At 43.6% G+C, this 25,882-nt stretch overlaps 1 protein-coding gene across 1 annotated transcript; it reads left to right on the plus strand.

Moving 5' to 3' along the window:
* The first annotated feature begins 3,134 nt into the window (after positions 1-3,134).
* LOC126418447 (cytochrome P450 6j1-like) lies at positions 3,135-23,344 on the plus strand. The gene is made up of 8 exons (XM_050085212.1): positions 3,135-3,237; positions 6,566-6,986; positions 9,341-9,465; positions 9,657-9,916; positions 12,647-12,749; positions 14,195-14,416; positions 17,578-17,829; positions 22,938-23,344. Exons 2-8 carry the CDS (start codon positions 6,790-6,792, stop codon positions 23,108-23,110), a joined length of 1,332 nt encoding a protein of 443 aa, XP_049941169.1. The 5' UTR covers positions 3,135-3,237; positions 6,566-6,789; the 3' UTR covers positions 23,111-23,344.
* Positions 23,345-25,882: the final 2,538 nt, after the last annotated feature.

The raw sequence follows: 25,882 nt of genomic DNA on the forward strand, positions 1-25,882 counted from the left end.
CCATGTTTCTTCGATCCGCTGGCGACATTCGAGATCCACCAATAAGGAGGAATTAAGTTTCCAGGAACTACGACTCCGCCAGACCCGCTGCCGTGGGAGGGTTAACGTGCATAAATACGCAAGGTGATCCGTAAAAGCTGTGGGCCAACGTTCAGCAGCCAACACGTGATCTCTTAGTCCGTCAGAAACGTAAATCCGATCCAGCCTGCTCGCCGAGTGGCTAGTAAAATACGTGTAGCCCTCTCGCTGCCCATGGATCTTTTCCCACGTGTCCATAAGGGCCATGTCGTGTTCAATGCGTGGCAGGAGCTGAAATTAGGAGTTTGATCCTTCGGTGTGAGTACACAGTTAAAATCCCCCCCTACCAAGATGTGGTCATACCTCCCATGGAATAGGGGGGCAATCTCCTCCGAGTAGAATCGTGCACGCGCCTGTCGATTGTCAGATCCGGAGGGTGCATAGATGTTGACGATACGAATGCCGTTCACGGTCATAGCCAAACCCCGAGCCGAAGGAAGGTAATCGAGGTCACACATCGGAATCCCTTCCCGGACTAGTATCGCTGTGCCACGTCCTCCATCTGGAGTCGGCGCTAGATAAGTGTTGTATCCATGCACGTCGGGAAAAGCAGCATTGAAGGTTTCCTGCATCAGCAAAATATCAACGTCTGTGGCGTAAATCATGTCCCGGAGAAGTTGCATCTTTGCAAGCGAACGTGCGGTGTTAATGTTCACTGTGCCCACCTTATATGCTTGGTTCGTTGTCGTTGTCATGCTCGTGTCATGTCATTGAGAACTCCAAGGGCTTTAGTCCACTATTCGTGCTCAGAGGGGTGCCCGCCAACGGGCTGCCCTCCTTCGTTGTCGTTCCGTGGTGTGCATCCTGTAGGTGAGTAGTCATCATTTGGGGGTGGCAATTCCTGTAGGTCTTCGACTGGTTCCGCCCAGTCGCAGTGGTCATCCATCCGAGAAACGTCCTCTGATGTAGTTCGACGTGGCTGCAGGGACATTGGTGTCCCTGACTCCTTCGTCGGCAGCGCTGGGTCAGTCGGTGTCAATGAAGAGGGACCATCTAAAAGGCAGGACATCCGGTCACCATCGGACGGAATCCTGTCAGCGTCCTCTGAAGACACGTGTTCTGTGTCAGACAGTTCTGCGGCTAGGATACCTTCCGTGTCCCCTAGGCTAGGGGGGGACGTGTCACCCGAACTATGGCGACGCTTTTAGCGACGCTTCGGCGATCGCTGTTTGCGTGCCCTGCCCTCTGCTGCCTCACTGTGTTCGTCGGTCGTTCGCTGGTCCGTTGCCGGCGCCACCGTCTGGACATCCACTTCCACGTCTCTTGCTACATGTGAGTTTTCGGAAGGTTCCTCCCTCAACTGTCGTGACATGGGTGCAGGGACATTCTCCGAGTCACCTCCATGCTCCCGTAACTCGGTCTGCTCTTGCATAAACACGTCCTTGTCACGCTCCGAACTTGGCAACACCTCCCGGCGGGCCACCGACACGTACGTCATCGGCAGTTGCGTGGGAACTTCTCGCTGTGACGCTTCTCCACGTGGCAGTTGCACGACGCGGCGTTGTATGCACTCCGAGCGGATATGTCCTTCTCCACCACAGCCAGAACAGGTGCGTGGCTGGCCATCGTAGATCACAATAGCTCGACATCCGCCAATGTATAAATATGACGGGATATGTTTAGTAAGGACGATCCGCACCTGTCGCACGCCGTTTAGCACAGGATAGGTATTAAAACTAGCCCAGCGTTCAGGCGTATGACTAAGTACCGTTCCATATGGTCGCAGCGATTCAGTAACCATCGATTCTGGCACCTCAAACGGCAACTCAAAGATCCGAATGACCCTCACACCCAATCCTGAAGGAGCTACTGTTACATCGCTGATATGGCCATCAGAGTGTCGAAATTTAAAGCCTCTTTGAGCAGCGGAGAGAGTTCTTTCACACGCAGCTTCATCGGTCATCTTTACGTACATTGTACTACTTACAATGGACAGGTGTATTCCAATTATGTCTGCAGCAGGTAAACGAACTTCTTCCCTCAAAAAACGCTCTATTTCGAAAGCTTTGGGTCTGGCAAATTCGTTGTCGAACGTAAATTGGAGCGTAGTCTTTCGAAAATTGTGTGCCATGGCGATCGAGTCAGACAACAACACGCGCGAGTACCGGCGGTGTAAACACTTCCTCGTCCACGCGCGCCCGCGGCCGGGACAGCAGGTCCGTGCCGCGCCACTGCCTAAAGCAGACTGCTTCGCAGAACTAGCACTCCTGAAAGAAAGGATATTGCGGAGACATGGCTTAGCCACAGCCTGGGGGATGTTTCCAGAATGAGATTTTCACTCTGCAGCGGAGTGTGCGCTGATATGAAACTTCCTGGCAGATTAAAATTGTGTGCCCGACCGAGACTCGAACACGGGACCTTTGCCCTTCGCGGGCAAGTGCTATACCATCTGAGCTACCGAAGCACGACTCACGGCCAGCCCACACAGCTTTACTTCTGCCAGTATCTCGTCTCCTACCTTCCAAACTTTACATAAGCTCTCCTGCGAACCTCATTCAGAGCTATGGTGTTACACTAAAATGGTACAAACTGTTTGAAATTCTGAGAAAAACTTAATTAAAGCATACGAAAGACAATATTTATAAGAACCATAACTGGAGATTAAGAATGGAAGACCAAGAACGCTGTGCTCATATTAAGAAGAGTGTGTTATCAGGGATGCAGTCTTGCAGTTGCCCTTACGATTCAGTCTGTTTAGCGAAGAAGCAATGAGAAAAATGGAGGATTCGGGAGTCGAATTAATCGAAATAAAATTCTTGGAGAGAGGATATAAATGTGAAGATCCGTTGATGACATTGCTATCCTAGTTGAAAATCTGAAAAGTGAGACCATGTAAGTCGTGCTTGTGATACTTATGTTTATATAGGCATAAGATAGGCTAAGCAGTAAGTACGTCAAACACACATTTGCTACTGTGTACACATTCCTTACCTGAAATTCGGCCGTTGCGGCTGTCGTAAGAACTCGTCTGGGGCCGTGACCTCCACAACGTCTGCGGTCGGCTGCGGATTATCAAACGCGCTGCGTCACTATGGCAGTGCTATGCAAAGTTGTCGACGAGGAGTGGGGGGTATCAGCTGCTGCAGAATGGTACATAAAGGCCAGTGATCTAAGACAACTCAGTGTAGTGAGGATCACTCACCAGAGCTGTTCGAGTAGGTAAGTCCGCTAAGGACTGGCAGTGCCTTTCGTAGCTCTGTGTTTTACATTGTGTTTTCCTATGTTGAAAATATCCTCTCCTCAAAGTTAACGAAAAGGACTCCTTCGTATACTGTCGTGTTGTTTATTAAGTGCACCGTAAGTGAATCTAACCTACAAACCGCATTTAGCAAGTCAATATAGTTCGTGATTTTTTTTGCCTCTATACTTCAAACATTTTAGACAACATACCTCAGAATTTTCAGCTTCGGTTTTCAGATTTTTCTTTTCGTGTGTGTTAGCTGCTCTTCTGTACCACTTATGATGTAATCTCCCATAAACCTGTGGTCACTCGCACAGACTGTTTACTACGTTTCCTCCTTCATATCCCAACGTCTTTCCACTGTGATGTGACTGGCTCCGGTTATGGCTTATTACGATGTAATCAAAGGTCACTACGAAGTCTCATCAAGCACATAACTTTACATTTATAATAAAATTGTCAACCACTGCCCTAGGGGTCCAATTCGTTAAGTTCTAGGCGTTGCAGTCTGGAACCGAATGACCGCTACTGTCGCAGGTTCGAATCCTGCCTCGGGCATGGATGTGTGTGATGTCCTTAGGTTAGTTAGGTTTAATTAGTTCTAAGTTCTACGCGACTGATGACCTCAGAAGTTAAGTCGCGTTGTGCTCAGAGCCATTTGAACCATTTTTTTCGTTAAGTTCTAGCTAGATATTCTACAGTTTTCACTAACGCTTCACTCATACGATCACGCAATCTAAAAAATTCGAAAGTGGAACTGAGATAAATCGCTTTCATTCATACATTACATGACAAGTATTAATATGCAAATATAATTTCTGTGTGTGACTGTCACTCCATTCCCATTATTGTGCCCCAAACTATATATCTGTCGATAAGACACAAATTTTAAAGGTAGAACACTACATTGACGGTCCGTTCATTTTACCGATCCCAGACTCAGATGTTATAGCTTCGGGGAGGCTCAAGCACAATATGAGCTTCATTTCGAGTAAGTACCGACTCACATGTTATATGTAGTTCATGGCGACTTCTATCTACCCTAGATGTATTAAATAAATTCGAGTAAATTTGTGAAGGCGTTGGCAGACATAAAGAGTCGTCCGAAATTATACTGAATGTTTCCTCCAAAAATTATGTTGACGAAATAGTTCAGGAGTCCACTGAATTAGCAATAACATACTAGATTTCTTAACCTCTAATAATCCTGACGAGCGTAGGTATTGCCGTGCGGGATTAGCCGAGCGGTCTTAAGCGCTGCAGTCATGAACTGTGCGGCTGGTCCCGGCGGAGGTTCGAGTCCTCTCTCGGGCATGGGTGTGTGTGTTTGTCCTTAGGATAATTCAGGTTAAGTAGAGTGTAAGCTTAGGGACTGATGACCTTAGCAGTTAAGTCCCATAAGATTTCACACACATTTGAACGTTTTGAGCGTAGTGGCCATAAGCATATTGCAGCGAAACTGAATACAGATTACTGAATACTGTACCATGAAAATCCACAAAAAGTAAACAAGAAGTAATGCCTATTTAAAAATTCTGATGAAAAATGTACTTGATGCCTTCATAAGAAACAATCACCAACCCTTCCAAACCAACTATGTAACCGTAGACCAGATGTAATTTCAAGTAAATTAATAACGAACGGAACTGACTCTCTATAGTACATTAAAGGCGAGGACACTGTTGCAGAAACCAACTCAAAAGGTGCGAGATTTAAACGGACCAGTATCTCTATACTTACCGATGTTTTGCATAAGCTCAAACTTTAATGAGAAAATCAATGCGAGATGCTTCAGCAGCAACTACAACGAATATTTATCGAAATCTGGTAGAACATCCTATGAGATTATGGCTGTATGTAAAGTACACCAGCGTGATAGCAATGGCACTGAACTTACTAAACAGTGTTTTCCGAAATTCTTTCTCCAAAGAAGGTGCAGTAAATATTCCAAAACTCGAATCAGGAACAGCTATCATCGTGAGTAATACATAAGTAGCAAAGCAATTTTAGTTAGTAAAGGCAAGTTTGTGGCCGGACACGGTATATCAGTTAGCTACATTTTGGAGTATACTGATGAAATAGCTGCATTTTTAACTCTATTACTAGCGCTCGCGCAAGGAATAATCCGTATCTAAAAAACGGTAACTCTCATAGATCACACCAACCGAAAAGAAGAATTTTAGGCTCATACCAATCATATCGGTTTGCAGTAGGATACTGCAAGATTTACTGTGTTCTCTACAACGAAATACCTCGTAGAAAACACTCTATTGAGACAAACGCAGCAAGGATTAAGAAAATATCATTCTTGTTCTTATTCAAGCGAAGTAATTGATCTCATCGACAGGAAATTGTTCCGAATCTGTGCAAAAGATTCAGGAAAATAACTGAGAATCTTCTTTCGCTTTTTCGCAGATGAGTCGTCGTTTACGTTTAGTAAAGGCATTAGCAGAGCAAATGGAATTGCAAAATGATTTACACAAGACAATCTGTACGGTGCGAAACGCAGCAATCGATTGGAAACAATGAAAGGCGCACGATCCACCCGACGAGTGCTTCAAGGAACCCTTTCGATTTCGGTTATATGGTAAATCACACCAATTTCAGGCTTTAATTAATTACCTAGCGAACAACTTCAGTTGAAATGGCCATGCAAAAAATGTTTTTGGAAAGCAAACAAAATGCTGCGTTTTATTGCCAGAACACTTAGAAGAGGCAACATCTCTATTGCCCACACTAGTCTGTCCGTCCTGTTCCAAAGTAGATTTGCATGTTATAGGTTCCTCCCCAGTTAGGAATGTCGGAGGACTAAGGAAGAGCTAAAGGACGGGTTTCTAGTTTCGTATTAGCGTGAACTAGAAGAGACTGTCATAGAAATGCGCGCTTGGCTAATAGTCATTAAAACAAAGGAGTTTCTCTTTGCGGCTATATCCTTTCCAAAATTCCAGTCGCCGACTTTCCCCTAAAAACGTGAAAATGTTTTGTTGACTTCCACCTTCACAAGGAGAAATGACGTTAGTAATTAAACACGAGAAATCACATGTCGCACAAGAAGATTTAAGTTTTTATTTTTTTTATGGGCTATTGGAGAGTGGAATGGTTGTGGAGTAATCTGGAAAAGGTCCTATCAGCATTTTTCCAAACACTTAAGAGTGATTTGCAGAGTAGTCATGTATATTTAGATGCAGATAATTTCAATATAGTGATCTACTCTAAAATCACGTCAAGATTTCTAACACTATACAATACTTTTCTCAGGTCTACGACAGCTGCTGTTTAATGCTAATGTTATATGATTGCTGCCAGGTGCTGAAATCACAAAACATCCACGCCATGACGCTGGTGACGGGCAGTTGGATTTTGGACGCTGCGCTGCCATTGCTGTTGGTACCACTGCTTTACTGGTACGCGACGCGCAACTTCGACTACTGGAAGAAGCTGGGAATCCCCTACATGAAGCCCATACCTTATGTTGGCAACATGGGCAGCGTTGTGATCGGCCAGAAGCACATGGGGGAACCAGCCTTCGAATGCTACCGCAAGGCTGGAGACGCTCCCTTCATGGGCATGTTCGCCTTCGACAAGCCCATCCTCTAGTGAAGGACCCCGCTCTCATAGGACGCATCATGACCACCGACTTCTCCACGTTCTACGCAACCAACGCTAAGATCGACCCAGCGACTGACCCGGTCATTGCCTCATCTCTTTTTGGGCAACATGGCGCTGGGTGAGTATTTCGCGGAACAGGCAGGGGTATGGACACCGTGTATTATTCCAGAGTAAAGAAAGCTATGCTCCTTTATATCTTCCTTCATTTTTATTCTTTGTTTTCACCAGATAGAGACCACATCACAAATTCAGTTAATTTTTCCTTTCTTCACACCTCTCCAAACATGTCCTCTTACTGCATCTGCCTTATAATGCCTGTAAATTTGACATAATCCGTCTCAACATATCTCTGTCTGTGGGTTCTTCTACTCTTATGATACATGCTAATGCTCCTTTTGGCAGAGATTCATTCTATATGGTAATCCAAAATATATCAGTTGTTTTTTACTTACTGGTTCCATTTTTTTCCTTTTTTTTGTATACGTCTTCTTAACTTTCAGATCCCTTCGCTTCCGCTTTGTGCTTTTCTCTCTAATATTTTAGCTTGTGTATATAATATACACTCCTGGAAATGGAAAAAAGAACACATTGACACCGGTGTGTCAGACCCACCATACTTGCTCCGGACACTGCGAGATGGCTGTACAAGCAATGATCACGCGCACGGCACAGCGGACACACCAGGAACCGCGGTGTTGGCCGTCGAATGGCGCTAGCTGCGCAGCATTTGTGCACCGCCGCCGTCAGTGTCAGCCGGTTTGCCGTGGCATACGGAGCTCCATCGCAGTCTTTAACACTGGTAGCATGCCGCGACAGCGTGGACGTGAACCGTATGTGCAGTTGACGGACTTTGAGCGAAGGCGTATAGTGGGCATGCGGGAGGCCGGGTGAACGTACCGCCGAATTGCTCAACAAGTGGGGCGTGAGGTCTCCACAGTACATCGATGTTGTCGCCAGTGGTCAGCGGAAGGTGCACGTGCCCGTCGACCTGGGACCGGACCGCAGCGACGCACGGATGCACGCCAAGACCGTAAGATCCTACGCAGTGCCGTAGGGGACCGCACCGCCACTTCCCAGCAAATTAGGGACACTGTTGCCCCTGGGGTATCGGCGAGGACCATTCGCAACCGTCTCCATGAAGCTGGGCTACGGTCCCGCACACCGTTAGGCCGTCTTCCGCTCACGCCCCAACATCGTGCAGCCCGCCTCCAGTGGTGTCGCGACAGGCGTGAATGGAGGGACGAATGGAGACGTGTCGTCTTCAGCGATGAGAGTCGCTTCTGCCTTGGTGCCAATGATGGTCGTATGCGTGTTTGGCGCCGTGCAGGTGAGCGCCACAATCAGGACTGCATACGACCGAGGCACACAGGGCCAACACCCGGCGTCATGGTGTGGGGAGCGATCTCCTACACTGGCCGTACACCACTGGTGATCGTCGAGGGGACGCTGAATAGTGCACGGTACATCCAAACCGTCATCGAACCCATCGTTCTACCATTCCTAGACCGGCAAGGGAACCTGCTGTTCCAACAGGACAATGCACGTCCCCATGTATCCCGTGCCACCCAACGTGCTCTAGAAGGTGTAAGTCAACTACCCTGGCCAGCAAGATCTCCGGATCTGTCCCCCATTGAGCATGTTTGGGACTGGATGAAGCGTCGTCTCACGCGGTCTGCATGTCCAGCACGAACGCTGGTCCAACTGAGGCGCCAGGTGGAAATGGCATGGCAAGCCGTTCCACAGGACTACATCCAGCATCTCTACGATCGTCTCCATGGGAGAATAGCAGCCTGCATTGCTGCGAAAGGTGGATATACACTGTACTAGTGCCGACATTGTGTATGCTCTGTTGCCTGTGTCTATGTGCCTGTGGTTCTGGCAGTGTGATCATGTGATGTATCTGACCCCAGGAATGTGTCAATAAAGTTTCCCCTTCCTGGGACAATGAATTCACGGTGTTCTTATTTCAATTTCCTGGAGTGTATATTTCACCTGCATAGATGTCTTCTGGTTTCATCACCCTCTTGTAATATACCGCTATTACATTTTTGATACGTTCCTAGATATTTTAAAAGTTTTTTCTATTCCATCCTTTCTATTCAGGCGTTTATATCCCGTGAAACGAAATAGAATGCTAAAAGTTGTCAGTAATTGTGCTGAATTTTGAGCTGTGTTTCATATTGGGTAACTACAAGTATCTATAAACTACTACAGTGTCTGTATATACCAACAGGTGAAGTACCATCAGCAATACCTGTTCAACACATGTTCAAAAACACCTGTGAAAACTTATAATTAATACACAGTTCTCTAAAATTTTATTAATAAGTACAAATCTAAAGGCCTCTTTGTCGAGCAATACTCAGAAAAAGGGGTTTGTGTTTGTAAGACGAGGTTAAATATTTTCTAACTGAGAGACAATAAGTCAGTAAATGAGAGAATAAAAGATATGTTTTTGTTGTTTTGTTTCAGATGGAGGAAACTACGTACTGTACTATCCCCAGCATTCACTTCCGGCAAGATGAAGCTCATGTTCCACCTTGTGAACGAAACTGGACAGAAACTGGCCCATCACCTTGAGTCTGCAGCGTCAAAAGGTTTGGTCTTTTTGTGTTCAAACGAACTAATTAAGTTATTTCTAAAAGAAAGACAAAAAACATTTTTGGCCAGTGTTCACTTCACTAATTTAACGAAGTGACACTGTGCTTAGAATTTTTCCGTAGACTTATTGTTTTATTCTCAGTTTTAATGATAAAATTGTAAAATGTTTGTTGTATTTGTACTTCAGGAACTGAAGTGGAACTGAAGGACGTCATGGGCCGTTATACGACGGACTCGGTTTGCTCCATCTTCATGGGTGTGGACGCTAACTCTCTCGAAAACCCAAAGTCTCCTCTGCGAGAGCACGTGCGGCGAATCTTAAGAGATACCGTCGTTGGAAGGATCATTACCACGCTGGCGTTCTTCGCTCCACAGATCCTGTCCACACTCCGCATTCGACTTGGTAGCAAGAAAGTAGAGGACTTCTTTGTACAAAACACAGTTAAGGTACGCATGAACCATTCAGATTCATTTAAATACTAATCAGACAAAAGGACAGCAGCATTTATTTGTTTTGCAGGTTCTTTATGATCTGATTCAAGCATTCAGCACTACGATTTTGTCGAACAAGCCACTTAATATTTTAATCCGTAGTTTCCAGCAGACTTACAGGGAAAAATGTTCAAATGTGTGTGAATTTCTAAAGGACCCAAATGCTTAGGTCATCGGCCTTACACACTACTTAAACTAAATTAAATTAACCTACACTAAGAACAACACACAAACCCGTGTTCGACGGAGAATTCAAACCTCCAGCGGGAGGGGCCCCGCAGTCCGTGACATGGCGCCATAAGCCAAGCGGCCACTCTGCGCGGCACTTACAGAGGTTCAGGAGGGTTTATCTAGAGTCTTTCGAAGTTGATTGAAATCGATGTTTTATACCCCATACATATTATTACATGACAGTTAATGTATGAGGTTAAATATTGATTTTTATTACATTCCTTGCAGGACAAATAATACAATAAGAACTAAAGACAAAATGGAAGAAAAAACTGAAGTAGTTAAGGAGAAAGCAGAATAAAGCTAGCGTAAAAGTTTTGATGTAAAAGATCATAATCAATGATGTACCCGAAGAGAATGAGAAATACAGGCTAGGCTACGGTTAAAAGTACACGGGATAAAGCATTTTGATGTTGCATGGAAGAAATGAGTTGGTCCTTAGATCTGGTGACGAAAGGTATTTTATAGTCAACTGTCTACTCGGTGCTGAGGGACAAGATTTTATTTATAACCACTTATTAATCTGAGAGGAAGGCTGCGCACTGTATGTAGCTCAGTAAATGGGGATCAAAACAGTCAGTGCTGAAGTTGCAATTTATTTATATGTCTTATATTTGAAGTAATATATGAGGGGAAAAATTATAAACCTAGAATATGAAACTTCCTGACAGATTAAAACTGTGTGCCGGACCAAGACTCGAACTCGGGACCTTTGCCTTTCGCGGGCAAGTGCTCTACCAACTGAGCTACCCAAGCACGACTCACGGCCCGTCCTCACAACTTCACTCCTGCCAATACCTCGTCTCCTACCTTCCAAACTTTACAGAAGCTAACCTGCGAACCTAGCATGTCTCTGCAGTATCCTTTCTTTCAGGAGTGCTAGTTCTGCTAAGTTCGCAGGAGAGCTTCTGTAAAGTCTGGAAGGTAGGAGTCGAGATACTGGCAGAAGAGAAGCTGTGAGGACGGGGCGTGAGTCGTGCTTGGGTAACACGCGGGTACGGTAACTCAGCGCGTTCGGTCAGAGGGTTAGCTGCCCTCTGTAATAAAAAAAAAATGAGTTAATGGAACAACGACTAACTGACATGGGTGTCTTTCGACGTCCGCCCCGAGCAGATACAACGAACGTAAACGAACAAAATGAGATTTAAAAAAAAAAGGAAAAAAAAAAGTTGGTAGAGCAGTTGCCTGCGAAAGGCAAAGGTCCCGAGTTCGAGTCTCTGTCCGGCACACAGTTTTAACCTGCCAGGAAGTTTCATATCAGCGCACACTCCGCTGCAGAGAGAAAATCTCATTCTGGGAACCTAGAATTTAGTACACCAGCCTCTGGACTTTATGTAGGAAAGATAATTACGAATTCTGGTACTTTTTTATAGTTAAAATTCGAGATTTGTTTCCGTAAGGTTATTAAATTCAGCTGTAAAATGTGGGCGTAACATAATGTATGTGGCAGTGGGACTACTATCATTTGAGGAACATCCCAAGCTAGGTCTCTGTGTGTTGCGTCTTTTCGACGGTGACATTCATTCATCCGTTGAATATTACCATTCTGTAATTCATTACTTCGAAAGCTTCTTTTGGTTTTTACATGAAATGAGACACGGAGGATTCATCTATGTTGTCTAGGGGTTGCAGTAGTACTTGCCTAAAAGCCTGTATCTACACGCTCTTTCCAAGCATACGAGGGATAAAGCGATCTTATTGATTGTCCTGTACACAATGGGGAATGAAGTGATATCACCCGGGAAGGATGGATGGAAAAGGGCTGCTTCCGGGAAGAAGTATCTTGTACACTCCCCACCTAAATGTACCCATAATGGCATGCCAGATTTTTTGCCTGCAGAAAAATTCTGATCAAATGAGTTCTCTAAATGTTGAGTAGGAGTCAATAGTAACAGATTTAATGAAACTTACGTGCTACGTGAGATATAACAGTATCTTCCTCATTCGACTGATGTGAGCAAAAAGACGATCTTCAAGACATTCTGGAAGTATGCATCCGTGAAGATCATTCAGAAGTCAAACAAAGTCTGATTATGTAAAGATATTTATGCAGAACACGAGGGATACGAAGGCAAACTACAACGAATTTGTTACATATTTTCACCAACATATACATTCTAAAAAAATTACATTAGCGTAAGTTGATTTGAGTTTTATACGATTCCTAAAGCAACACCTATTTTGTCATCTGTTAAAAAACGTTATTGTCTTACCGGTCTTCGTGATAAGAACTAATTTTATGGGCTCTCAAAGCTAAGAAAAAGTGGCACAATTCATTACTTTTGTCATGGCGTAGGTACAAGTCTCAGCTGTACAGCACATTGGTTTTCGTTTCACGATAAATGAATTTAAATTAGTTCAATAATTTACTCAGAAAGACGTAGTCGTTTTATGGCTCATTTCTCGTGAGGTCCTGGAAAATAAGCCCTGTTAACATGTATCTTTTGTCCACAGCTGATAGAGCATCGGAGGGAAACGGGCATTGTGCGGAACGACGTAATTGACATGCTCACGAAGATCAAGGACGAGCAGGCAGAGGGTGATAACGAACAAATCAGTGAGTACAGCATCTGTTTCCCTAAGTTTCATGATCGCAGTTAGATTTTACCGAGGCGATAATTATAGCTACCTTTACTTACGTTAGATTGATAACACAATTAAAAATATGAATTTCAAAAGTAAAGAGAGATAAGTACAATTTTCCAAAGACAGTATACAGAGTGCAAAAATGTATAAGTTTTTATGATTCGGTCTTCTTTAGATTTCCTGGGATGTTTCATTGTGCCATAAAATCAGTAATATTAAGTCACTTTTAAACGCAAATAATCTCAAGTTACATTGGAATATTTACGGAGTCCAATATTTAAGACTGATTCTTCAGATCAACTTGATGATGGACCTTTGTAAGAGATCTGCAATGATACGAGAAACATCATCAGCAATGGCTTACACTCCATAAGAGAAGATTCTAGTAACATTACACAGGCATCCAGAATAAGATTTTCACTCTGCAGCGGAGTGTGCGCTGATATGAAACTTCCTGGCAGATTAAAACTGTGTGCCGGACCGAGACTCGAACTCGGTACCTTGGCCTTTCGCGGGCAAGTGCTCTACCAACTGTATTACCCAAGCGCGACTCACGCCCCGTCCTCACAGCCTTATTTCTGCCAGTACCTCGTCTCCTGCCTTTGGTAGAGCACTTGCCCGCGAAAGGCAAAGGTCCCGAGTTCGAGTCTCTGTCCGGCACACAGTTTTAATCTGCCAGGAAGTTTCATTACTCACGCAGTTTCTTTGGTCACTGCTGAGTCCAATGCGAGAGTTGGTCCGTACTCCTGTGACGAGCTTGCCAAGTATTCGCCGCTTTGCCAATTCTCGCGTTTACTTCGTCGTCGAGGAAAAGATCTTCTGACACTAGTGAGCTGAGGTAGAAGAGCACGTCGCCTGCATTCCGCAAGGAGGCATCTAATCTTACGGCAGCCATATCCGTTTGTCTTGAGCCATAATAACCATTTTCACTTTCAGAGCTGTAGAGATGAATTTGAATGTAGCAGACGATTTATCCATAACCCTTTGAAAGTCGCCTTGAGTGTGTGTACGAATACTGCATTGCATCTCCAGCGGATAATAGGTTGCTTGAAGTTCCCAAGATAGTGCATGGACCTGAGTAGCGAGATCCAAAGTTACCCGTCAGCTGTGGTATGTAAATGAATTCCAAGTTTTATTTCGCCGAAAGTAGCTTTAACAGCTGATGAAAAGAATACACGAAGAAATTTAGGGCCGAATACACAGCGCCAAGAACTCCTCTTTTCGTTACAGAATGATGTGATGTGCTTCTGCTGTCGTGGAAAATAAAGTATTCACGGCGACAATTCCCAGCAAGCAGTCACTAATTTCCTAGTCCGAACATTAAAAAAAAGTTATAATATTTATCTGTAACCTAGTTCTGCCTACTAATGAGTGGAGAGTTGTTATCCTAGACTGTGATGGCGTATATTGTTGCAGAGCTGACGAACGAAATCATCGCAGGCCAGCTGATGTCGTTCTTGGCTGCTGGCTTCGACAACTCGTCTTCGACGCTGGCCTTCGCCCTGTTCGAGCTGGCGTGGAACCAGAGTCTGCAGGAGGAGGTCCGCCAGCACGTGCGCCACGTGCTGAGCAAACATAGCGGCCACATCACGTACGAACCGATCAACGAGATGACGGACCTCACCAACGTCGTCAGCGGTGAGTGCTACCTAGCAACGGGTACACTGTAGTCACCTTATTGAAACATGTTCCCACTAATTTTGCTGCATGCGCCAAAGATGAATCATAATATAAAAAAGCATTAAAGATAAGACATTCTAAGTTTATAGTGTGTGTCTGAGGAGAAGACCACACAAAAAAATTATACTTCGACGCTTCTTGGTTTAGACTTCAGCGTATCTAGACGCTAAACTCTTTTGTGCAATTATTTTCAAGTATGCAAAACTTTTGCGTCCAACTCAATTTGTTCACAGCAGTCAAAGCATCTCAGGAAGTAAACTTTCTTGCGTCAATAATTTTGAAACCCAGTGAGGTTCCTATGGAACTAACCACACTTGGCTACGTCATTTTTGGTTCATCCGCACTGCAGCAGTTCGGTATCAAAAGCCAAGATGTTTACGTTATCCAGGGATTTGTTTTGAGCTGTTCCATTTGGCTATACTATAATAACTTTATCACGAATGTGGGAAAAATCATACGACACGACGACAACTCATTATTATTTAATACTATTGTCTTTGGTACCACGTTCCATTACATTAAGCAGAGCAATACTTCATGTGTTTGTTTAATTAATTACGAGCTATGTTGCAAACGTATAAAAGATGGATAGGAATTATCTGTCAACCAATTGCAGAATATGGTTTTATGAAACCTTGACCATGGTTTCGACAGTTCTGAACTGTTTTCTTCAGAATGTATTGTACCTATTAACCAAAAATACGACAGTTTGTGTGGCAGAGACGTGGTAACATTACAGGACCAGGAAATGTTTACAAATAATTTTTGTGAAATATAGTCAGGTAGAATCACATTATCTACACTCGATGTGCCAGTCGTTGACTCTACCTAGTAAATATATGTGTCATCCACTTAATCATCATATTTTTAGAATGGCACATATTCGATAATGGATCCAACAACTTGTAGTTTTCTATTTGAAAGATCTGTGTATATGATATTATATATGAAACTTGACATCGGATCCTGCAGAGCGTAAGAATGCCACGTCCATGGCTATTGACACATGCGGATGGCCTAAGAGCAGAGGCAGTAGCCCTAGGTCACTTCTGGTACGTCATGCTTCTGTATGCCCTGTATGCTTGCAACTGCAGTGAGCAGCGTCTGTGATTTCACAGATACACACTCGTTACTAGAACTAAGAAATTAACAAAATGTGAAAAGAGTTAAGTGAGAGCAATAAAGTTGTGCAATGAAGTCATGTGGCTTATAAAGATCTTGCAGGCTCAGGTAAAAAGAGGAAACCATTTACAATGTACGCAAGAAATCCACGAGAAGCACTTCAGTCTGAATACGTAATATGTAATGAGTGTGAAGCAAAAACGCTAAATCGTAATACAGGGTGTCCACAACGAGACTTCCACATTTGAACTCATAAAATCTGAGAGGAAACACAATTTATTGACGAACAAATACAGGGAAATCATACAGCAGCTCATCAAGTTTTCATACGCAGATTGACGGTTCAGTACACTTGAACATGGACGCCACGGGTAGCGCAAAGTATATCAAGTCTATAATCGATGTCGTACCATGTGTTGCGGAGCATCTGTTCTGTGGCAGAGTTGATGACAATTCTTATGCGCTGTTTCAAGTCTTGCACGTCCTTTACTGGTGTAGAGTATACCCGGTCTTTCACATAACCCCACAAGAAAAAATCGAGAGGGGTTATGTCGGGCGAACGTGGCGGACAAGGAATTGGACCTCCACGGGCAATTCATCGCCGCGGGAATGTGTCATTTAAAATTTTTCGACCGTCAAGGTTCCAATGGGCTGGTGCACCGTCATGTTGAAACATCACATTTGGCTGCAGGTCTGTTATCTGTGGCACGGCAAATTGTTCCAAGGTGTCCAGGTGGATGGTTCCATCCACAGTCGGCTCCTGAAAGAGAAACGGCCAACAATGCGATTTAACATCAAACCACACCACACATTAACTTTCTTACTGTCGCGCATGTGTTGCCTAGGTGCATGTGGATTTTCGGACCCCCAGATGCGCACATTGTGACGATTGACAGCCCCTGACACGTGAAAGGTTGCCTCGTCAGTAAACATCACGCGTGATAAAAATGTCTCGTCCGCGGCAATGCGATCTGACATGACACATGCAAATTATTCTCGATTTGGTCGATCATCAGGCTTGATCTTGCACAACCTGCACTTTATATGCGTACTAACGTAATTGCTGATGAAGCACTTTGTGCACTGTTGAACGTTTCATACGAAGTTCTCGTGCTGCCCGTCGCACTGACTTCTGTGGACTTTGTTCGAATGATCGCTGCACTTGTTCCACATGATGCCTGATCCCAGGGTTACGACCACCATGCCCTTTCGCAACACTCCCAGCAGTCAAAAACTGATCATACGACTTCTTTATAGTCTTGTTGTGAACTCGACTTTGCACTTGGGTCGCCGATTTCGTCTCTGCATACCACCAGAGCACTTGTGCACGCTCCTTCATATCCTCCATTTTGCTAAAACAATTGATTGCAGCTCCAATACGGCCACTTGGCGTATCAAATTTGCACACCACCAACTTGTTGAGTTGCTCTGTCTGCCCCTTCAGGATTCACAGGTCCACCATCTGAAATGAGAAAGATATAGGATATTAAAATGTTGGAGTCTCATTGTGGACACCCTGTATTATAGATGTACTCGTACAGTGATCAGACAGAACATTATGACCACCCACCGAATAGCCGCGTGTCGACCTCTGTTTCGGATAACAGCAGCGACGCCATTTAGCATGGATGCAGTGAGGGCTTGGTGGGTAGCTGCAGGGAACTGGCACCACATCTGAAGACACAAGTCAACTAATTCCAGTCTATTATAGGGGGGGAGGAGGGGGGGGGCGGTGATGACTTCTGACGCCACATTCAACCACCCCCGAGACATGTTGGATCAGGTTCAGATCTGGTGAGTTTGGGGGCCAGCACATCGACTAGAACTCGCCGCCGTGTTCCTCGAAAGGAGAAACTGCAAATATTAAAATACAATTGCAAATTAGGGAAAAATATGGGGAGGGGGAGGTGGGGGTGGATCGTCATTTGTTAAGCATCTTGCACCCAGTATACGCTGAAGACGGCGGCCCGACTAATAGTGATTTTTCTTGTTTTCAGAGACGCAGCGGAAGTACCCCACAGTGAATTTCCTGAACCGCGAGGCGTCTCGCGACTACAGGATAGAAGGGACGGACATAGTGCTGCCCAAGGGCACCGCAGTCTTCGTGTCGGTGGCCGGTCTCCACACCGACCCAAAGTACTGGAGGGAGCCGCTCAGGTTCTGGCCGGACCGCTTCAAAGAGGAGAACTCCAGGGACAGACCGAGCCACACGTTCATGCCGTTCGGCGAGGGCCCCAGGACGTGCCTCGGTGAGCACCCGGACACTGGTGTTTCCGCTTCCAACTGCGTCTTTGTCGACCAACACGCGAGTGTGGTGTGGAATATACGACACACAATCATACTAACATTTTAAACCGGGTACTTAGCACCTCAGAATAAACTTTTGGCGTTTGAAAAACAATAGGGAACAGAATGATTTGTTTTTAAAGCAAATAGTCTTTCTGACGAGCATTTTACGTGGCAGGCGTATGAAAAGCATGAATACCAATAACAATACTCAATCTACGTATCTTTACAGGCATCTCCTCATAAATTTACAACAGGTATTCGGTCTTAGCAGTAGTAGCTGCTAAACTGCGTCTAGCGTTGCTCAGTGTGGGGCAATGGATCAGTAATTGCGGGAGTCACCTTCTATTACACACTCAACATTCCTGACATGTCCTAGAAGGAACAAATCGATAATCATAAATCACTGGAAATCTCTGGCCATAGGTCCATAGGTCCAGTTCTACGCACGTCGGTTATGATGCGGTGTTCCTTGAGCAACTCTACGCAGTGCTGGAATTCGTTCACACTGGTAACAGACGTTTTCAGAACCTGCTATGAAGCGGATATACGCAGTTATACTGCCAGAGGTACAGGTCTTACAAGATGATTACCGTCGATCTAAGCATAAATATGAACTGGTAACCACTGTTTGCCAAATCGAAGCGGAGTCTCATGACGAGGCTATTGCGATTGTTGCAACCAGTGACATGGGTGCTATAGACAAGAAATAATGGTAAGATATACTGAACGATTAGAAGCCGAACAGCTTATCGAGCATTGCGTGTCAAACAGTCTTTTCTCATATGGGAAGGATCAAAAAGAATACAGTAGCTGATCAAAGATTCTGCAGACCGCCACGTATTAAGGAGTTGATCAATAGATGCCATGTGAAGTGGGCCCACCACCATCAGAGGAGGCGGGGAGTATTGTCAGTGCACGATTAGTAACAGCAGAACGCGTCGGTTAATAGAGATGAATGGATTTTGAGGTCGTCTAGTCAACGGATGTCACCTGAGAAAGAAATCCACCAGAGACATTTCATCTCCTCAAAGCTGCTCTTGTCGACTGTGAAACGGAAACGCGAAGGAGCAATGAAAGCTAAACCAAGTCCAGGCGGACCACATTTACTGAAGGATACGCACTGTAGAGGGTGGTTGCACAAAACGAAAGAAATCAGCGGAAGGTATTAAGAGCACAGTACGAGTATGGAATTTAAAACAATGTAATAGAATCCAGAATGAGATTTTCACTCTGCAGCGGAGTGTGCGCTGATATGAAACTTCCTGGCAGATTAAAACTGTGTGCCCGACCGAGACTCGAACTCGGGACCTTTGCCTTTCGCGGGCAAGTGCTCTACCAACTGAGCTACCGAAGCACGACTCACGGCCGGTACTCACAGCTTTACTTCTGCCAGTACCTCGTCTCCTACATTCCAAACTTTACAGAAGCTCTCCTGCGAACCTTGCAGAACTAGCACTCCTGAAAGAAAGGATATTGCGGAGACATGGCTTAGCCACAGCCTAGGGGATGTTTCCAGAATGAGATTTTCACTCTGCAGCGGAGTGTGCGCTGATATGAAACTTCCTGGCAGATTAAAACTGTGTGCCCGACCGAGACTCGAACTCGGGACCTTTGCCTTTCGCGGGCAAGTGCTCTACCAACTGCCCGCGAAAGGCAAAGGTCCCGAGTTCGAGTCTCGGTCGGGCACACAGTTTTAATCTGCCAGGAATTTCAATGTAATAGAATGTTCAAGAAGCTCCTCATAAGCCGTAAGTTTCAGCACTGAAGCGACGCTTGAGTTCGTGTAAAGACCGACGCAGTTAGACAATAGATGTCTGGGAAACGAGTGATATGCAGCGTCGAATCACGATGTACCCTTCGGCACAGTTTCGGTAGGGCGAACAATTCGAGAATGTTAGCTGCTGTAATGTACACTGCCGACAGTGAAGTTCTAAGGACATGGTGTTATTACAGTATGAGAGTGTTTTTCGTTGTTATCGTGTGGTCCCCTTATTGCGCTTAAGAAAACGCTAAATGCGGAAGGATATGATTTCGCAGCATTGCATACTGCTTGCAGACGAGGAATGGTTAGAAATCAGAATTGTCAGCATGCCATTGCACCCTATCAGAGAACAGCTTCTGTGAGTCACTAGTTTGCGGACAACTACGTCATTGGAATGGCTCTACGTGTTCGTTTCCATACCTAAGCCCAATCGAACACATTCGTGATGAGTCAGAACGTTGATTTCGCTCCAGATCGCACCACCCAACATCACTGCCTCCTCTGGCGTCGGCTTTTGAGGAACAATGGGCATCCATTTCTCCACAGACATTCAGAAAAACTTCATTAAAATCCCCCCAACGGAGTTAAAACCATCATAAAGGTGAATATTAGATACATCCCATATTAATGTCCAATAATAGTAGTCCGGATGCCTTCGATCACATCTTGGATAAGAATAATCTTTTGCGTGTGACTTATCGTTTCAATTTAACTGTGAGGTAATTTTCTTTGCATTCGGACTCTGCATATATATTTGTACTCCACTAGCCGTCTTACAGTGTATAGTGGAGAGTACCTCTGGTAGCGCTATAATTACCCTTTCCCCTGCTACCATTCGCGAAAGGAAAGTAGAACGACTGCTGATAAACGCTCGTACGATCCCTAATTTCTTTGATTTGATCTTCTCATAGCGATAGTTTCACGTGTCTGGGAGAAAATAATACGTAGCACGACTCTTCTGGAACGTACGCTCTCGTAACTGCAACAGCAAGCGCCTGCGTGATACAGAACGCCTCTCTTGTAGTGTCTGCATTACACCGAGCATCTCCATAGCGCTCTCTCTCGTACTTGGAGATTCCATGAGGTTGATATCCTCTCTTTCATTCGTATCCACAAAGTGAGCAGCATCCCAGACGTATGAGCAGTTCTCCAGAACCAGTCGAGCAGCTGCTTTCCAAGTCACTTCTGTCGTGAAAGAATTATATTTCGCTATTTCAGTCAGTTTCAGTCTGGCGTTTTCCTTTCCTACAACTAGTTCGATGTAGTCATTCTCCATTAGAACGCCCAAGATATTTACTTGTAGGAATTTTAAGATTGTTGCTGTTTCCATTGAGTTTTCGTAAATACTGTACTCGAATAGGGCTGGGTCTCTTCGCCTATGGATACGCAATGTGTTGCACTTTTTTTTTAACTGTAGGGTCAACTTTCTATCCCTGCTCCAATAACAGACCCACACCAGCTCATCTTGCGTTTCCTAACAGCCTCGCAGCCGACGTTCTTTAATAACTCTTATAAAATAGGCTAATATTTCTGAAGACCTACATTTAATATCATCTCCGTTGGCCAGTAATCTGGTATGACCACGTGATATCGAGCTCTACATCTACGTCATATTTTTAAAAAAAAAACCTAATGGTGTGTGGCGGAGATTACTTCTGGTGCAATTAACACACCCTATTATGTTTCACTCGCGAATCGCTAGTGGCAAGAATGACTGTCGCTATATCCCTGTATTCGCTCTAACTTCTCGAATTTCCTCGTCGTGATCATTACACGAGATTCATGTGGGACGAAGTACTATATTGTCGCCGCGCAGGATAGCCACGAGGTCTCAGGCACCTTATCACGGTTCGCGCGGCTGCCCCTTCGGAGGTTCGAGTCCTCCCCCGGGCATGGATGTGTGTGTTGTCCCTAGCGTAAATTAGTTTAAGTTAAATTTAATAACGTATAAGCCTAAGGAACGATGACCTTATCAGTTTGGTCCCATGGGAACTTCAAATTTCTAAATTTTACCTTTATTGTCCGACTCTTCCCTGAAAGTGATCTCCTGGAATATTTATAGTAAACCGATGTATCTCAGTCTGGCAACTGCTTATCTTACTATTTATTTTATGTCATTCCAGTCTCTATGGATAATTACACATAGATTTTTCCGGCAGATACTGTTTCCAGCAGTTTTCCGCTAACAGAGTAGTTGTGTAGTTGCACAGTATTGGCTTTCTTTTCCATTGTATGCGCGATACGTTACATTTATTTACGTTTTTGCTCAACTGCCAGAGCCTGCACCACTCATTAATTCTCTGTGGGTCATTCTGCGAATCGATACTACCTTCTTGCGTTGTTACTTTCATATAGACAACCGTATCCGACGTTTTCTACTAGATTATTTATTTATGCCCTAAACGGTAATGATCTTTATCTACTTCCTTGGGGTACACTGTAAATTACCTTTACATCTGTCGATTTTATTCCGTTAAGAGCGACGTGTTGAGTTCTGTCTGCAACGGACTCTTGAATACATTCAGTCAGATCTCTTTAAATGAGTAACTTAGCTTTCTAAAATGTAAATAATCTATTTCTGAATAACATCGTAGATGTTGTGAAACGAGGGCACTGTGCTATTTAAACACGGTTTAGCTCAACGAACAGAGTTATTAAAAAGTACTCGCTTCTCAGTGAGGAGAAACAAGGAATGACAACTATATTAGTGTCGTTGACAACAGATGTTTCAAGAGATTTAGTTTGCTTCAAAGGAAGCCAAACGACCGCTTCAGTCATGGGTTTCGAGTCCTGGTTCTTATGAACGCGAGCTGCAGTGCTCTATAGAATACAGGAGTGATGAAACAATCGAATCGGAAAAAGTCACTGTTAATTTCGACGCTACAATGTAAGTACCATCACAGTAATAAAGTCAGTATGGACAAAAAACAAGAGGATGCATAACGCTCGTCTGCAGATTCTCTAATACCCCACTTCTTTTCTTCACTCTGAATTGTAGTGATGTTTAATAAAATGCCGTGGCTATCCGTCTGTTTGTCTGGAACGCTACATCTGACGATCAGTCCCATTTGTTTCGAGTCCAGTGCGTATATATTTCAACCGAGTAAGACGAACATAGAACAGGCACCATAGGAGTGTTATTTAGTAAACTCATACCCAGAGAGTAATATTATGACCAGGCAACACACTGTAATAGTATGTAGCGTTAGTAATACATACTGTGTGTTAGTAATACATACTGTGTGTTACTAATACATACTGCGCTGTTAAAATACTGTCAATTATCTCGTTGTTTTGTCCTTGCAGGTATGAGACTCGCGTACATGCAAGTGAAAGTGGCTCTCGTGCACATTCTCAACAACTTCGAAGTGCACCCAGCGCCTTCGACGCCTACCAGTTTGAGTTACCATCCATCCAGGTTTGTTGGAACTCCAGCAGTAAACGTGTCCCTACTCTTCAAGAAGACCACCTCTTCATAACGGCCAGCGGCGTGCAAGGATTCTGGCTGCCACATCATTTACTTTAAATCTCAATGCTTTCATCAGTTAGGCACAGTGATCAAAGTATTCCTCAGTTGAACCAAATACTATAACTGCGTCTAATTATATCTGACGCGTTTATTTGTGTCTGTAATTCGGATCCAAGTGTTGTGTTGTTTGCAGTCGTGTGTATTTCTTCGATGTGTTGTAATAAAAGCTTCTGTTAAATTCGTAGCTCCACATGGGTTACACCCTTTAATTCGATCCTCAGTTGTATCCCGTTTTGTTCATTTTCGTTTTTCATCTAATATGCTACTCGTTGCCCTGCATTAGACCTGCACTGGAACGGAACTGAAGCAATCTAACGAGTTATTTTCTGATACACAATAAACATATTGTACACAGTTTCTGAACTATTGAGTGAAATATAGCCGCATATGCCTTGTTCTCTGACAAAGTGTCTGCAGTCTTCAAAATCACTAGTATATCACTTACCACGAAGTAGAAATATATACCGATTGAGAATCCAGATAAGAAAATAGATTTTTTGTCGCCAACTTAAGTTATCTGACTTTGTGGTATTTATTTGGGACAAGTATCTGTTCTTTGCAACACATGTCGAGTAGCAAGCACTCCAGTAAAAAAATTAACATTGTTCTTATTAATAAATAAATGTCTAAGATAAACACTTCTTACATTACATCGAAATATAGGTAAAACCTGTAACAACCAAATCGATAATTACAGATTCAGAAGATTACATCTCAAAATCCATAAAACCCCGTTATACAAAACGTTAACTGGTCAGAAAGATTGAAAGTTACACAGACAGTATCATGAAATAAATTAAGGAAAAATATAAGAAAGACATAAAACAGTTCAGGATGCAACAAAGTTAATATACAAACGTGAACCATAAACAACCTAAGCACACACACCAGTTTACTCAAGACTGATGAACCTCACAACCACGCCACTAAACAAAGAACTAAAAGAGCTATTAGGAAAATAATTGAAGTATAATGCGAATGCAAAAGTAAATGAAGAATATGAAGAAAACAGTCAAAAGCTATTCTAAAATATGAGGAGAAATTTGAAAATAGCAGTGTAAACACTGGGATAACAAGAGAACTAATGAAAAATAAGTACATAAAATTATAACAGGCATCAAATAGGAGAATTAAAAAACGAAAAAACACGGAATCCGTAACAGTCAATAAACTCGAAAATAATCTCAAAGAAATACAGTTGCCCTGATGGACAAACAACAATACATTGACAAAACATGAGAGTTCATTTCACAAAATAACACTAAGAAATTGAAATCAAATACAGCAAACAGGTATCAGACTAGACAAAATCGCTCAAATAGCGACAAACAATGGTCACAATAGTAATCTAGTACCTAGTTAAACAAAAAGATTGTACGACAGACACAGTTAATAAACGTGACACACAATCAACCTAAAAGAACATCACAATAAAGCACCACGCAAACAAGCACACACACTAGCAGAACAACAAAAGCGCAAAGAATACCTGAAAACAAGAAAGAAGAATCAATACCGTACACAATGACTTACAAGCACAAACTCACACATAAAATAAGAAACTTTTTCTCAAGACTGGGTGTAAACGTAGCGTTCAAAACAGACAGTTCATTCCAAAAGTACATCCAAAATATAACAAAACGCGTAGGTACTTACTAGAAAGCAGAAATATACCACCAACAATGTTACACATGTGATGGAAGATACGCTGGAAAAGCTAGCAGAACATTCGACACCTGGCATAAAGAACATACCAGAGCATGGAAATATTGGACAAGCTACTTAACTTCTGCATAACATTTAAGAGAAAAAAAATCACAAATCTACTAGAAGGGAAAAAGACGTCAAAACAGAGTAAATAATGAAACACACATTCAAACCTTATAAGAAAATTACCACATGTACAAAACAATGGCAGAAAGGAAGATACTACCAAACGACAAAGTGAATACAACTCTCTGATTCATCACATAACAGACAGTTATCTCAACAGATTATCACAAATCCCATTTCTCTTCCAAGAAAATAAATAAATAAATGTACGTGGAAAAAATAAAAATAGAAAGGTGCACATACACAGAAAGAAGTTACATCAGCACACATCACAGACGTAGACACAGAAAAAAACAACTGAGAAAATTGGCAGCTTTACAGAAATCAATGACACTACACACAAAAACAGTGACCAAATGGAAAACTGCAAATATTCAACCAGTTTGAGCCCTTATAGAAAGCTGTTTGGCTTAAAAATAATGAGTTATATGCTGATATGTAAGTATTTGTCCATTCTGTTATAAAAGCCTCAACAAATTGTTTGAAATCTATAACCTATATTCCCTACCCCCATGAACCATGAACCTTGCCGCTGGTGGGGAGGCTTGCGTGCCTCAGCGATACAGATAGCAGTACCGTAGGTGAGAGGCCAGACAAACGTGTGGTTCCTGAAGAGGGGCAGCAGCCTTTTCAGTAGTTGCAGGGGCAAAAGTCTGGATGATTGACTGATCTGTCCTTGTAACAATAACCAAAACCGTCTTCCTGTGCTGGTACTGCGAACGGCTGAAAGCAAGGGGAAACTACAGCCGTAATTTTTCCTGCGGGAATGCAGCTTTACTGTATGGTTAAATGATGATGGCGTCCTCTTGGGTAAAACATTACGCAGGTAAAATAGTCCCCCATTCGGATCTCCAGGCGGGGACTACTCGACAGGATGTAGTTATCAGGA

This window comes from Schistocerca serialis, chromosome 9 (assembly GCF_023864345.2).
Source record: "Schistocerca serialis cubense isolate TAMUIC-IGC-003099 chromosome 9, iqSchSeri2.2, whole genome shotgun sequence".
Lineage (NCBI taxonomy): Eukaryota > Metazoa > Arthropoda > Insecta > Orthoptera > Acrididae > Schistocerca > Schistocerca serialis.

What these genes read in the sequence shown, in the direction of transcription:
- LOC126418447 (XM_050085212.1), top strand. Translation starts at nt 6,790, where the DNA reads ATGCTACCGCAAGGCTGGAGACGCTCCCTTCATGGGCATGTTCGCCTT. An exon ending in TTTGGGCAACATGGCGCTGG is followed by an intron (nt 6,987 to 9,340) that starts GTGAGTATTTCG and finishes GTTTTGTTTCAG; the next exon opens with ATGGAGGAAACTACGTACTG. An exon ending in GGGTGATAACGAACAAATCA is followed by an intron (nt 12,750 to 14,194) that starts GTGAGTACAGCA and finishes ATATTGTTGCAG; the next exon opens with AGCTGACGAACGAAATCATC.